This window comes from Caretta caretta, chromosome 10, assembly GCF_965140235.1.
Source record: "Caretta caretta isolate rCarCar2 chromosome 10, rCarCar1.hap1, whole genome shotgun sequence".
NCBI lineage: Eukaryota > Metazoa > Chordata > Testudines > Cheloniidae > Caretta > Caretta caretta.
The window spans coordinates 60,064,977-60,079,434 of NC_134215.1; the positions used below are offsets into that span (position 1 = coordinate 60,064,977).

At 37.6% G+C, this 14,458-nt stretch overlaps 1 protein-coding gene across 2 annotated transcripts in view; it reads left to right on the plus strand.

Annotated features, from left to right (window-relative positions):
* The window catches only part of NEDD4 (NEDD4 E3 ubiquitin protein ligase), a 127,697-nt gene that overhangs the window by 41,822 nt on the left and 71,417 nt on the right, over positions 1-14,458 (plus strand). Inside the window, exon 5 of one of the 2 annotated variants that reach the window (XM_048866771.2) lies at positions 1,289-1,342. In XM_048866771.2, coding sequence (XP_048722728.1) covers positions 1,289-1,342 — 54 coding nt within the window. Of the gene's footprint in view, positions 1-1,288; positions 1,343-5,903; positions 7,544-14,458 lie in introns of those variants that run through there. The other variant, XM_048866766.2, reaches the window with a different exon arrangement.

Here is a 14,458-nt window from a genome sequence, read left to right on the forward strand (position 1 = left end):
ATGCTTGTATTCACCTCTTTCCGCTGCTGTTGGATGGTCCCATGCATGCATGCATCAGGATTCCTTTTTCTTTGTTACAGCACCAACAAATATCAAATTAAAATAAGATTCCTCAGGTTCACCTCCTTAAGTTTTGGACTACTTGACAGCAGAAGTGATTTGGAAATTTTCTGATGAAAATAGTTTCATTGCACACCTTTGCATCTTATCTGGACAATTAGTGTGTAGGGGAAAATTATACATTAATGAACATTGCTGTCTAGAAAGTACGAAGCCTGCATATCCAAGGTTTGCTCATAATCTGAAATACGGCTCTATGCAGGCAGATCTTTAAGAAAGAACCAGAGAAATACTAGGTTTTCTATAACTGTTGTAAATATTTCAGATATACAAAGTTATTTATACAGTTAGGAAGGATATTACCTCGTACAAGGGTGTTTAAACAGATACCGGGATGAGTGTACTCCAGGTTGTGGCAGGCCACTTTTTTTTCTGTTCAAAAACTTAAAGTTGTGACACTTCCATCAAATATGTTAAAGTTCTTTGACCACCTTGGTTCCTGCAGCATTTGTTTTGCTGTGGATGAAAGCAGGCAACCGTATATGGAATAAAGTGAAGCGTAAAATATGTTCCATTCTTGTAAGAATTCATCTGCCTTTCTGAGTTGCGTCACATCTCCACTCAAACACTTCTTTCTGTTTTGACTTAGAACTTTGTAGCTGTCAGTAACAGCTTGTCAAAAGATTTCTTTAGAACAATGACTGTTCAGTCTCAAATATTCTGTAATGAACTTAATTGTGTAGGACTGTCAATCATTTTCTTTAAACTCAGTAAAGAGCGCTATCAAAAACCAATGTCTGGCTGATGCCAGACAAAATGAAATTAGAAATTTAGGCACAATTTTTAACAGTGATGAATAATGACCATTGGAACAAACTGCTAGGGGCAGTGTTGGATTCTCTATTCCTTGTCATCAAATCAAGACTGGAGTCTTTCTGGAGGATATTCTTTAGTGAAACACAAGTTATTGGGGCTCAGTACAAGAATAACAGTGAAATATTTTGGCCTGTAATATACAGGAGGTCAGACTACATGATCTAAGGCTCCCTTCTGGTTTTAAATTCTGTGAATCTATAAAGTGCACAAGATTTGTGTCAGCATTGATACTAATCTTAATTATTTCTAAATTAATTTGAACTTTTAGAATATTTGCTTAGCAAAAATAAATACTGCAACTTTCCAAATACCTTGACTGACTAATAACTGTTAATCTCTTCCTCTTTCCTAGGTTAATCCTCAGCAGCACAGGCTTCTTTTTGAAGTATTTGATGAAAACCGTTTGGTAGGTCATTATATATTAGAATATTTGTTCTTGAAGATGAGCATGAAATCAAGTTTAGATGGACATGTATTAAAAAGGCAGCTCCATAAAGAAATTAATTTTGACAAACGTCAAATGTATGGCTAAATCTGACAGCTCATCTTTGTAGCATTCATGCAAGGTTCATGCACTTGGCAACATTCAGGGCACACCCAGAGTGTTGTGTAGGAGCAGTGCACACACGGCTCCTCTCAAGGGCATGAACCTTGGAATCTCGCCCAGATGACATGAACCATGGGAAGCCTTCCAGGGCTGGGCTCAAGGCCCGAGAGCAAGGAATGCGATAGATAGATATTGGTAAATAAGAATATTAAACAAAGCCCGTGTATTCCTTTTATCTGTTGGAGTATGTAATGCGCGGGGGGAGAGAGAGAATAAAAGAGAGGGTGGAAAGCTGACAGGAGACCAGCCGTCAGCAGACCAGCCTGCTTGCTTGCTTAAAGCCTTGTTCTGTCTTGTATTTGAACTGCAACACATCTTTTCTTGTTTGAAGTCACTACTTTCTGTAGTTCTTCTGTATTACAAATTTTGGAATCCAGTGTCTTAGATATAATATCTGCTTGTTCAAAATGTTTTCATGGATTAGTCTTTCAGGTGATTGATTACCTTTATAGTTTGAGTGGTTTGGTTATGGTAACTCTCTTAAACGATCTAATACTTGTTTTACCACTACTAAAATCCCCATAGTAAAGATCAAGGTTTCTCTGAGACCAGCGTGGATTGATTTAAATCAGTGATTAAAACCACAATTTTAATCATAATTTAAATCAGCAAGAAGGAAACATTGATTTTTAAACTTATTTTGCAATTGTACCTTACCTAGAAGGTTAATTCCCATGCATTGGTATGATGATTAAATATGTTGATGAAACCAAATATAGCCTTTTAACTAAATCTAGCCAGCAGGATACACTAGGTCTATACACATTTATTTATGAAATAAACATTAACAGACACTTATTCGAATTCTTAATTTAAACATTTTTGTTGAAAAGGTAAATGATATTTCTTTACTAGATGCCTTTTCAGTCTGGATTTGTGCCAACCAATGGTTCGATGAAAACTGGAATTCAGTTAAAAATGTATAGAAAAAGCATTTTTAAAATGGGTCTGTTTATTAAGTGTCTTTCAAGTTCTTAAAAGTAGTAGAGCTTATCCTCTCCCATCTGGTTTTAAGTCATAGATTGGCAGAAGAAAACAAGCTTTCCTTTTTCAACTCTGTTTCTTAACTTTGAATGACCTACTAAAATGAAGGGAAATATTCTCTCTGCACCTACTATATAAACTGAAACTAAAAATAATTATGGCAAAATCTTTTCTCCACAACCAAAACTGAAAGCTTGAATTGATATCAAAAGGTTGAGGTTTTCCCCCATTTTTGTATATATTTTAAAAAGAAGCACCCTTACACTCAGATCATTGACACAGAATTTTTTTAATTAATTTTAGCAAATTTTAAGGCTTAAATTTGAGGTTATAAAACAAGTTATAACTTGAAACAAATTTATTTTTAGAACTCTAAATTTGATGTTTGCTAATTTCAGTTACATATTTCTGTAATGTTTTTAAAAATTTTTTTTATCCACCCTCTTGGAGATTGGCCATCAAGAGCATCAACTGTTTCAGCAGATTGGCAAATGAATCCCACAGAATGACACTTCAGGCCCTGTGCTTCAGCTTTCATTCAAACTATAGTAGGAGTGCTCAAAAGGCACTAGGATTTGGCTGTTAACTAGGGGTACAATTTCTGTAATCCCATTTTTAATAGTTAGGGGTCTAAATCACTTAAGCGCTTGTGAGAATTTTACCCTAATGAGTATGTGGGGGGGGGAAGGCAGCAGAAACAGTATGAAATTAAAAATCATGGTATAAAGATGGGCAAAGTGTGAGCTTTTGAAGTTGATGAGGTGGAGAAAACAATCCATAGGACTGGAAGGGCCCTCGAGAGATCATCTAGTCCAGTCCCCTGCACTTGTGGCAGGACAAAGTATTATCTAGACCATCCCTGACAGGTGTTTGTCTGACCCGCTCTTAAAAATCTCCAGTGACAGAGATTCCACAGTCTCCCTAGGCAATTTATTCGAGTGCTTAACCACCCTGATGGTTAGGAAGTTTTTCCTAATGTCCAACCTAAATCACCCTTGCTGCAATTTAAGTGCATTGCTTCTTGTCCTCTCCTTAGAAGTTAGCAAGAATGATTTATCTCCCTCGTCCTTATGACAACCTTTTATGTACTTGAAAACTTGGGTAACATGATATGTTTAATTTTGTTGTCCTTTGGACTAAATCAAGTCAGGCTATAAAATTATAAAGTCACTTTGTTTTGTTTTTTTAACTAGAACCAATGTTTTCTTTTCTACCAAAACTTGAAACTCAAAGAAAATATATTGCTTAATGGTTATACGTATCTTTCTGAACTTGTGACCAAAAAGGTTCTTTTTGGATTCCAACAGTTGTTTCTCCAACTTTGATTAGTGATACTTGGTGAAACAGCTGAACTGTTTTACTTATTGGTCTTTTTGTGACTAAGCTATTTTATGTTGTTGATGCATTTCTAACCGCAAAATTTGGGTAACCAGGTTAAATGAACCCTGGAGTAGTATTAAAAAAGAAACTTGTTGCTTGCAAACAAAAAGTACTGTAAACTTAGTCCTGGCTATTATTTGGAGGGGAGGTAAAACTGTTAGTTTTAGTGCAGGCTAATCAAAAATATAGCAAGGTTCATGTAAATATTGAGCAGAAACTATCCAACAGTATGACCTATGAAAGGATAAATGGTCTAGTGTTCTCTGCTGTTTGAGCTTTACCGGCAGCAGTAATTCATTCCATGTTAGTATGTTCGCATTTTGTATTGCAAGAAGTATAGTTTCTGTAGCTAAAAGTACATTCATAGCCAAAAGAACGAGGAGTACTTGTGGCACCTTAGAGACCAACAAATTTATTTGGGCATAAGCTTTCGTGGGCTAAAACCCACTTAGCTCACGAAAGCTTATGCCCAAATAAATTTGTTAGTCTCTAAGGTGCCACGAGTACTCGTTCTTTTTGCTGATACAGACTAACACGGCTACCACTCTGAAACCTGTCATTCATAGCCAAATGTTTACTGCTATTGACACTTCACAGAGAGACTACCTTTTTCCAAAAGTCCCACTAGGTGCCAGCAAAGGGCCTTTTCTGTCAATGTGGCAAACACCCAGAGAAATTCTGTCATTTTAGTCTTACATTTTTGGGAAAAGTTGCCAGTATATTTTTACCTTGATTAGTCTAATTGTGTTTTCATAGTGTTTTTCATCAATGGATGTCAAAGCACTTTACAAAAGAGGTGCAATTGTAATATATTCTTGTTACTGTAGTTAACTGAATGCATGAGATTACTATACAGTCTGCATACAATATCTTATACAATGTGGCTTTCGAGTAGTCTTCATCTGTAAATTGTACTCCATAGATTATGCAGTCATTTTTAAATATGCAACCTATACTGTACATCTCTAGAAAGACTGCGTTCAAACTTCCTTAATTTGTACCTGTACAGACCTGAAGATTGCATGTCAAAAGCACGGTAGAACACTTAGTACTCTGCATCTATAATTCATAAATAACCAGATACTAGTCCAGAACACAGACTACTGGCCAACAATTTAAGCACTTGAGTTTAAAATGTGAACAGCTGTAAAAGTGCAAAAAGTCTAACAAAGCACACCTTTAACCAGAAAAAGGCAAAAATATACTTATTAGGAAAGAACCTCTATGCTAGGCTGAAACCTTGAGTGATAAGACATTTTTATTGCTTTATTTAATCCAGTTACATCTCACTCAAAAGAAAAACCAAAGTAATATGGCACTATAGGATTCCACAGAATGCAAATTCATATTAAGTGTCATCATTTAAGTGTGATTGCCCAATAGCTTTCTTAGGACTCCCAAAATAACTCCTAATTTTTTTAACCTTTTATGAGTATGAAATGGCTTAGTTCATTGGCTTTTGCATAACTTCAGACTTCACCAGTTTACTCGCATGGGTTACTATTCGGAAATTCAATCCTAGATTTGATACTCCGTTATATGGGACTTCATTCCTACCAACTTCCTGTAATTCTAAACCTGTGGGTAAAAATATTAGTAGTCATACACTGCTGCAGAAAGCACAGACACATTGGTTCAGCTAATGTAGCTGCAGCAAGAATTGCTGTTTTAAACTCTAAGAGCTAGAATATTCTTGGGTTTTATTCATTTATGCAAATTACAGAAGGTAATGTTGAAACAAGGTTGGCAGTGTGTGTCTGTGTGCTGCAGTTGAGTTAAGCTTGACGGTTGTTGGAAATCAAGTGCTTTGTAAGTGGATGCATTCTGACTACAAACAATCAGAGAGTCCAGAAACCGCAGTTAAAGGATTGGCTGACTTATTTTTAAGGAGGTGCTTTTTATTATACGCTAGTTAATATCTTGTTGAAGTTGGGACAAAGGCTGCATCTTTCATGGGATCTTACTTTTGTGATGTGTTTGAACTGGATCTCAACTCTGTGCAGCTGCCTCTAGCCTTTCTGCAAAAGGAGCTTTATGGTTCTTACTTGCTAACATGTGTGCAAATGAGAACAAATGGCACGGCGGTTAAGATTGCATTTTGCAGCCCAAAGAAGCAACACTGATCCGTTATCAGAAATCTCTGGAAATGGTTTGGATAGTAACATTCATATGTATTTCCAAAGACCTTCACAGAATTCTGCACCTGATATTATACAAATGAAGCTGACTCCCAGGCAAGCTGTCTTTCCAACAGTAATGCAGGAAATAATTAATCAACAGCAGCATTCAGCTGTTTCTTCATTGCAAAAGAGCAACAAAAAGAGCACCTCACTGCAGATTTCTCTGCAGTCTAGAAGGTACAGTGAATGTTTTCAATCTGATACAGTAGTTGCTAGTGAAGACGCTTTCTTCAGTGTTGGTAATGAAGGAAACTCTTGTAGCAGGAATATGACTGATTACACAGCTAACATGCTAAACAGTAGCAGCCATTTGAGCAATGCTGCCATGTGCAATAGCAGTCTTGGCGGTATTGCAGCAAATAACAGCGGATCCTTCAATAGCACTGGCAGTGACTATGAATCGTGTACAAGTATCACGAGTGATGGAGACTCATACAGCAACAGTATAATTAGTGACAGTAGTAGTTGCACTCTTTCCACTGGTGATGATACTTTCTGTAGTAGTATTGTATATAGTACTTCGTATGGAAGCAGAGCAAACAAATGTAATTCCTATAGGAACAATATATCTCAGGAAACTTTATGTAGAAGTAAAAATAATATTACTTTTGATCAAGATGGTTTGGAACAAGTGAAATTGCCAATGAGGAGGAAAACTAAAATTCCACTACGACGTTTTTCGTCATTGGTAATCTTTCCTAGGAGTCCCTCCACTACCCCACCAACTTCTCCAACATGCTTGGGTCCTCTACCAAGCAGGGGACCTTATCAAACATCACATCAGTTCATTATTTCTCCTACTGAACTGGCAAAAAATGAAGATCAAACAACTTCTTCTAAAGGGTTCCTTTCAACAGCAGTCAATGGACTTCGACTCTCTAAAACCATTTGCTCTCCTGGTGAAACTAGAGACATTAGACCACTTTACTTGAATAGTTCATTACAAGACAAAAATCAGGCCGCAAGTAGCGCTGAGAAGACAACCTGTGAAAAAACATCTGATAGCTTCTCTTGTATTTCAGTTCATTTCACTCAACAAAGAGAATCTGCATCAAGGGATGAAACGGTTAATGGTTGCTACAGTCCAGAGTTATCAGAAAAGGAATTAAATTTGTACTCTGATGCAAAGTACCCTAATTTAAAACTGATACGTAGCACATCTGCATGTTTACCCTCAAACCATTCTGAGTATCAGATTTTTGTAAATGAATTAGAAAGACCAAATACACAAATGAGGACAACCCACCATATTCTGCAAAGAAGTGTTTCATTAGAAGGATCTTGTCAAAAAGTTTCTTGCTGTTTATCCAGTCTTAAATATAAGTGTCCGAAGGCAGAGACATCCCAGTTGCACATACAGTTCACACCTGGAAATGAAGGAAAAACTAGTGGCTTTCCAAAAAATGCCAGTATCTGCAAAAGGGAATCAAGTAGTACTTTGTGGAAGCCCCACAAGGTGAGTTTTTCTTGAAGGAAAAACTAACACTATAAATCTTTCTTTGCCAGTGGATCTGAAGCAGTAGAACAATAGCCTATGATCGAAGCATAAATACACGCCATTTATAAATGTTAGTTATGTTAACTTATTGAAACATTTTGCAGTACTGAATAAATTATGTATTCTAAATGGGGACTGGGTGAGAGAGAATTCTCATTTGGTCTTTTCTAGAGTCTAGTATCCTTTTTGGTCAAAATTCTCAGTCAAGCACCTGAACTTCAAATATTAATTCAGACTCATAACTGATTATTTAATTCGCATGAGGATAAATGGTTTACCTTATTATGTAGTAATCTAGATATTGAAGTTCTCCTCGACTTAAAATCAAATTTGAGCTAAAATTTCAACTGTATAACATTAATCCACAACAGAATTATTTTTTTATTGAAATATCTAGATTTTAAAGCTTATGTCCAAATAAGGACTCCTCGTTGTTTTTGCTGATACAGACTAACACGGCTACCACTCTGAAACCTAAGAATGAATAGGTTACTATATAATCTTTGATTTACTTTATATATGGTTTTTTTAAATGCTTTTGCAGAAACTTGCTGTGTGTAGAGAATTAAGTATAAGTAGTATTTGAGCAGAGCAACTCTTAAAATACCATTTAGATCTGTATACACCCTGAGCCACAGGAATTTTAAGCGTTTCCTCCCCTTTTTTCTCCAACCACTAGTTCAGCCCAAGCTTTACACTGTAACTTAATATCTTTTCCAACAACATTGCTGTTCAAATTAGTTCTTGAGTTTAGTAGTCTTAACTTTTTTGAGTAATAAAACGCCTTTTGAACTAAACTTCAGAAATTTGTCCCTCTTGTATTAACTGATGATGCAATTTATATTTGTTAATAACCACAGTCAAAGCCACAAGAAACGTTGGTTTATAAACTTGTTTAAATGATCCTTTTGTTTTTGAACGTCATTCAGAAATTCTTGCAAAATTTCAGACTTGCATGGTGCTCTTAATTATGAATAAAAATGGGTAACAATGCAACAACTAGGCATTTTTACAAACTTTACTAAAGTTTTAAGTACACACTAGCCTTAGCGAATTGACATTTCCACTATTTTACCACTTTGCTGATACAAATGAAAAGGGCGCTGCCAGTGATCTGCAGTTAACACCAATCTGGAGAGTTGCTGTAATATTACCTTGAAGTCCTATCCTGCAGATTTTAGCTCTTTCAGTGAAAGTATTGCCTGCCTAGGGCCCACACCTGCAGTCCTTTGCGGTTTGTTTATTTTCTTTATTAAAATCACTGTCCACAACTTTTTATGGGGGAAAAAAACTCTTAAAATATTGGTCTGAATTTTAAACTTTGACAGAAAAATCATCACAGTGGATCATAAGTTATCAGTGTGTATTCTTTGGAGTATGTACTTTTTGGGGTAAAGGGCTGTACTAGATTGTATTGGAAACCTAAATCAGTAAGGGAACTCTTACTTAAATTGCAGTGGTATTGTGGTTGTGAAATATTCCCTAATATGTAGAAAACCAAGTAGTCTGAACCTGCTTATTACAGAAATTCCATTGAGACGATGAAAAACTGTTTAATCACAGTGCTTAAAAGTGCACTTCTCATGGTTTTCCACTTACAGCTGTTGTGCTGTTAATGTCACTTGTCTAAAAATGTAAATCAAATTAAATTGTTGCACATTCAAATTAGAAACCCAGCCTGTGAAAATAAATGCTTGAGTAAAAACTCCAGGCAAACTTCAGTCTTCTAAAGAAAATAATTTGTAATAGAGTTTCTTGGTAGACATGTTCATGGATTAACCCCTTGTATGATTGTGGCTTCAACCTTTGAAGCACTGTGTAGCAAGTAGTGTATGATTATTACTGAAGAATGTGTGGTTTGGATTTGATGTGTAGGGGTTTTTTTTTGTTTTTTTGGGGGGGGAGTTTTGGCCTTTTTCTAGCAGTGTGTATTAGGCTTCATGGTTAAAACCTAGAAACATGATCCTGGACAGTCAAATTTCAAAGGGGCTGAAGTGTCTTTCAAATTGTGCTCACAGTTGTGAAAACACTTCTTCATGTACATGCAAATTACCTGGATTTGTGCATGCAAAACAGAATGATGGCTGCCTTTTGAAAACTGGATGCTGAATATGATCTGCAGCAGTTAGTGAGTTTCAGGTCCTTTGTGTAAGACAACATGCACAGAGACCTCTCTCTCCTCAATTGACCCTTGACCTTTTAGTGTAAAACGAGCTTTTACAAACAGTTCTGTAAAACAGTTTACCAAAATAAGCAAAAAGATCAGATTGAATTGACTTTGTAGTAATTCAGCAACCTGTTAGAAGACAAACTGTAAACAGTAATACGAGTGGTATAGCAGTCTTTTTTTAAATATAATAGATTTCTACTGTAATAGTTTGTTAATTATATAGTAAATCTAATTATAGTGGGGGTATTGTGACTCATTTAAAAACAACTCCCAAAATATTTCTCTTGACTCCAGTTAGTCTGGCTTAGTATATTGATATGCTGAGTCTGGGTTCAAATTTAACAAGCTGATATGGGAGTAGCATTTAGTAATGTCAGCTATCTGCGCAGAGCAGTCATGAAATTAAATCAGTACTTTGGTTAGAGACTCCAGTGTCTGAAGCAGTGAAAGGTCTATGCATTCTTTTCTTGTGCCTAGCTACTAGCCTTCAGCCACATAGTATCAGGTTTCTTGCTTTCCATAATCAGCAGCTTGTTAAGTCTGCTTTTTAAAATTTAGTAAGAAACTTCACTTCTGTAACAGCAGGCCTTAAGCTATTTCAGTTGAAAAGTGTGGGAGAATGGCTGGACCATGTCTCTATATTAATCTTTATTTGAAATGTGCCACAGGAACCTTGCAGTAAGTTGTGCAATGTATGTGCGGGAGGGGAGAGGATTAAATGCCCTGATTGCAATATCAAGGTGCATGGCCTTGACTTGCTGACTTATTTTAGTTCATGTGCCTTTTTGTTCGGGTGGAAATTATTCTGTAGCAGAAGTGTTGAATTAATTTAAATTGTTCATATCATGAATTAGGCTTTTTGAAGGGGTGGAAATAGGTAGAGGGATAGAACAAGTTACCTGGTCTCTTATAAAGGCATATTTCCAATTTTGTTGGGAGGGAGGGTGGAGTAGTAGTACAAGTCTACTTTCAGACCTTCAGGTGGAGTTGCTTACATTACAGTTTCTGCTATTATGGTTTGTCACTGGCAGTCACAAGCTTAACCACTCCTCCTAGATCAGAACCATTTTTACTTTGAATGTATGAATATGCTAACTAAGCTGGGAAGTCTATCCCCAGTAATTGAGTATAATTCTGTATTAAAAATTTTAAGGTACATTTTAAAATATATGAGGATAATGTTAATACTTCCCTTTTTTTACTTTACTGATTTTGCTGGAGTTCTAGGTTTGGTGAATGAAATTTGCAACACTTACTAGAGCAAAAAACCTTAAAACTTGCACGTTAGAGCTCATGAAAGCTTTTGTACAACTAGTTTTGTGTGAAGTTTCAATTTGAACTCTCAAACCCCTCTGAACCAGAGTGTACTGGTAACCAAAAAACTCTGTATTCCATAGTGAGTTTTACTTGGGGGAAATGCATCTGAAGTTCTTGTAGCAACTATGTCAAACTTAAGCTGCATGGAGCATCAGACTTCAGCATGAAGTCCTATCTCTTAGGAGACTCACATTGATCTAGACACACAGGCAAGCAAACAGATGCATGTGATGGATATAAGCAGCAAGCCGTGACTTTATTTAATGCTGGCGAGGGGTGCTATGTGTCCGTGCTGTACTTATACCTGGAATTTAACTGGTTCCCATGTGAGGTTTCAGGGCTACCACTATATACCCAGTAACTCAAAGTAGACACTCCTTGGTCCACTCCTAGGACTCAACTCACTGCTGAATCCTTTCTCCCTCCCCACTGTGTGGGGGAAGGGAAAGGTTATCAAGAGGGAACCTCAGGCTGGGAAGACTTCAGGTCTCTTCTGCTCTTAAGGCACACATTCCACCAGCAGAATACCAGGTCTCATTTACCTCTGGGAACTGGCCCTTCTAGCCTTTAATTGCAGGGGACACCAGCCGCAACTTGTGATAAGCTAAATGGTCTTAACTTTGCTAATTTTAAACTTTCAAGTCTGATTGCTTTCAATCCGACTGTCCCTACATGATGCTGCAAGGAACAAAAAAGTCTACCAGATCTTTGCCAATTTGGCCTCAATGGAGAAAAATTCCTTCCCTGTCACAAAACAGGCAGTTGCTCAAACCATCTTAAAAACACTGTTCTAAACTAAAATTAAGGGGAGGCAGGATGGGTCAGCCAGCAGGAGACTTTTTTGAAAAGTCTGGGAGAATTTGACTAGGTGGGTGGGGGGATGGGGTGACATGAGCCAATCAGCTAGCCTGGTTCTGTCCCCCCCACAACTGGAAGTCAGCCCTTAAGGGGAGGGCAGCCTCATCTTGCCACAGTTGATGCATACACTCGTGTATCTCCCCTATGCTCTCCAGACACTGTCACATTCCCTACAGTCCAGTTACCATTTCCTCTCCCATTGACTTTGAAGTGGGGGGAGAGGCACATTTTTATTGGAAGTCACTGAGCTAATTAGTGCATTTTAATGTTAAATGTATCATGGCCTTTAGCTAAACTTAGTAAAACCTTGATTAGCCTCTTTGCATTTCATCTGCCATTTTTGTCTCCTCTCTGCTCAAACCAGGTGTAGTCTGCTCCTGCTTGGAGTTGTTCTTGTTATAACATCCTTCTCCTCCAGAAATGTTTCAGTACTTTTGTAAGGTGCTGGGTCAACAGCACTAGAGACTGAAGTCTATTCAGACCCTGAAAAGGTATATTACAGGTTATGGACTGCTCCCCAATAAACTGCTTCAACTTGGGGCAAAAACATAAGAACATAAGAATGACCCTACTGGGTCGGACCAAAGGTCCGTCTAGCCCAGAATCCTGTCTTCTGACAGTGGCCAGTGCCAGGTGCCGCAGAGGGAATGAACAGAACAGGTAATCAAGTGATCCATTCCCTGTCACTCATTTTGGCAAACAGAGGCTGGGGACGCCATTCCTGCCCAAACCTGGCTAATAGGTCCATCAATGGCTATCCTCCATGAATTTATCTAGTTCTTTTTTGAACCCTGTTATGGTCTTGGTCTTCATAATGTCCTCTGGCAAGGAGTTTCACAGGTTGACTGTGCATTGTGTGAAGAAATACTTCCTTTTATTTGTTTTAAACCTGCTGCCTATTAGTTTAATTTGGTGACCCCTACTTCTTGTGTTTTGAGAAGGAGTAAATAACACTTCCTTATTCACTTTCTGTACACCAGCCATGATTTTATAGACCTCTGTCATATCCCCCCTTAGTCGTCTCTTTTCCAAGATGAAAAGTCCCAGTTTTATTAATCTCTCCTCATATGGAAGCCAGATTAAAAAAAACTACCAGTAGATATAATAGATAACTATCAGAAATTAAACATATTAATATTAGCTCTAGAAAGTTAAATTGGCTTGTCTTAAATGATCAGATACACAGCTCTAAGTGCTTGACTTTTGGTGGGGAGAAGACCTGCAGAAACCACTGTGAGGTGAAAAATCTTATGTAGTTTGTTTTATCAAAGATATTCACATGTTTTGACTTAACTGTGAGCCTAGCCCACGCCATTATCTTAATAGTTTAAAAAATAGTGAAATAGGATCCCCTATGTTAACTTAACAGGAGGTATTAAAGAACATAATTAACAATTTTGCATATCTTAGAAATAAATTCTAAATGTTGAGATGTGTGACATGTCTGCAAGTTTCATAGTGCGCTCTAAAGCGTTAAAGGAGAATTGAAGATCTGCTCACTTAGAAAAGCTGAGATCTTGTCATTATGGTGACTCTAGCTAAAAAGAATTAAAACCTTTTTATATTACAAAGATTACACTATTTGTAGATTTTTTTCACAGACTTCCTACAGCCAGCTCCTATATTGTATTTTCACCAGTGTTCCTCTTTTTCTAAGCTTCCCCCCCCTAAATTATCGGTTGTTTTCAGGGTTTTTTGTGGTCTTTTTATCACTTTACCTTATACTCCTTGTTCTTTAGTTTCTCCCTCTGGTCTAGTAGTGGCCTATAAGGGTGTGTCTCCGCTGCCATTAAACACCCCTGGTTCACTCATATCAGCTGCCTTTGGCTCGCAGGACTTGGGCTTTGGAGCTATTTAACTGCTGTGTGGATGTTTCAACTTGGGCTGGAGCTCGGGCTCTGGGACCCTTTACTTCCCTGCCATTTTCTGCAGGGAAGTACAGGAATTTAGGGGTGGGGGCATTTTCTGCAGGCATGCAGTCACGCATAATCCCCCCTCAGGAGTAAAAAGGAGTCTGAATTAGTTTCTCATTGCCAAAACTAGCACCAATAACTCTTAATTCTAGCTGAAGAGCTGGTAACTACCTTGTGAGGGAAGCTGCTAAATAATGCATCACCACTCACTTTCGCATCACTCTCTGAAACACATATGTGCCTGTTTCTAGCTAATCCACAGTTCCAGCTTCTTGAAGCCTGCAGCTCTGAACTGTTTGTAACTTTTATGTGAAATATTCATGCTGTAAAGAACATTTTGCTATGGCTCCAATAGTATTACCTTAGCAACCTGGCGTCTTCAAAATCCTAACATGCTTGTAGAATCCTAGAACTGGAAGGGATGTCGAGAGGTTATCTAGTCCAGTCCCCTGCACTCGTGGCAGAACTGAGTATTATCTAGACCATTCCTGACAGGCGTTTGTCTAACCTGCTCTTAAATATCTCCAATGATGGAGATTCCACAGCCTCCCTAGGCAATTTATTCCAGTGCTTAACCACCCTGACTGTTAAGTTTTTCCTAATGTCCAACCTAAA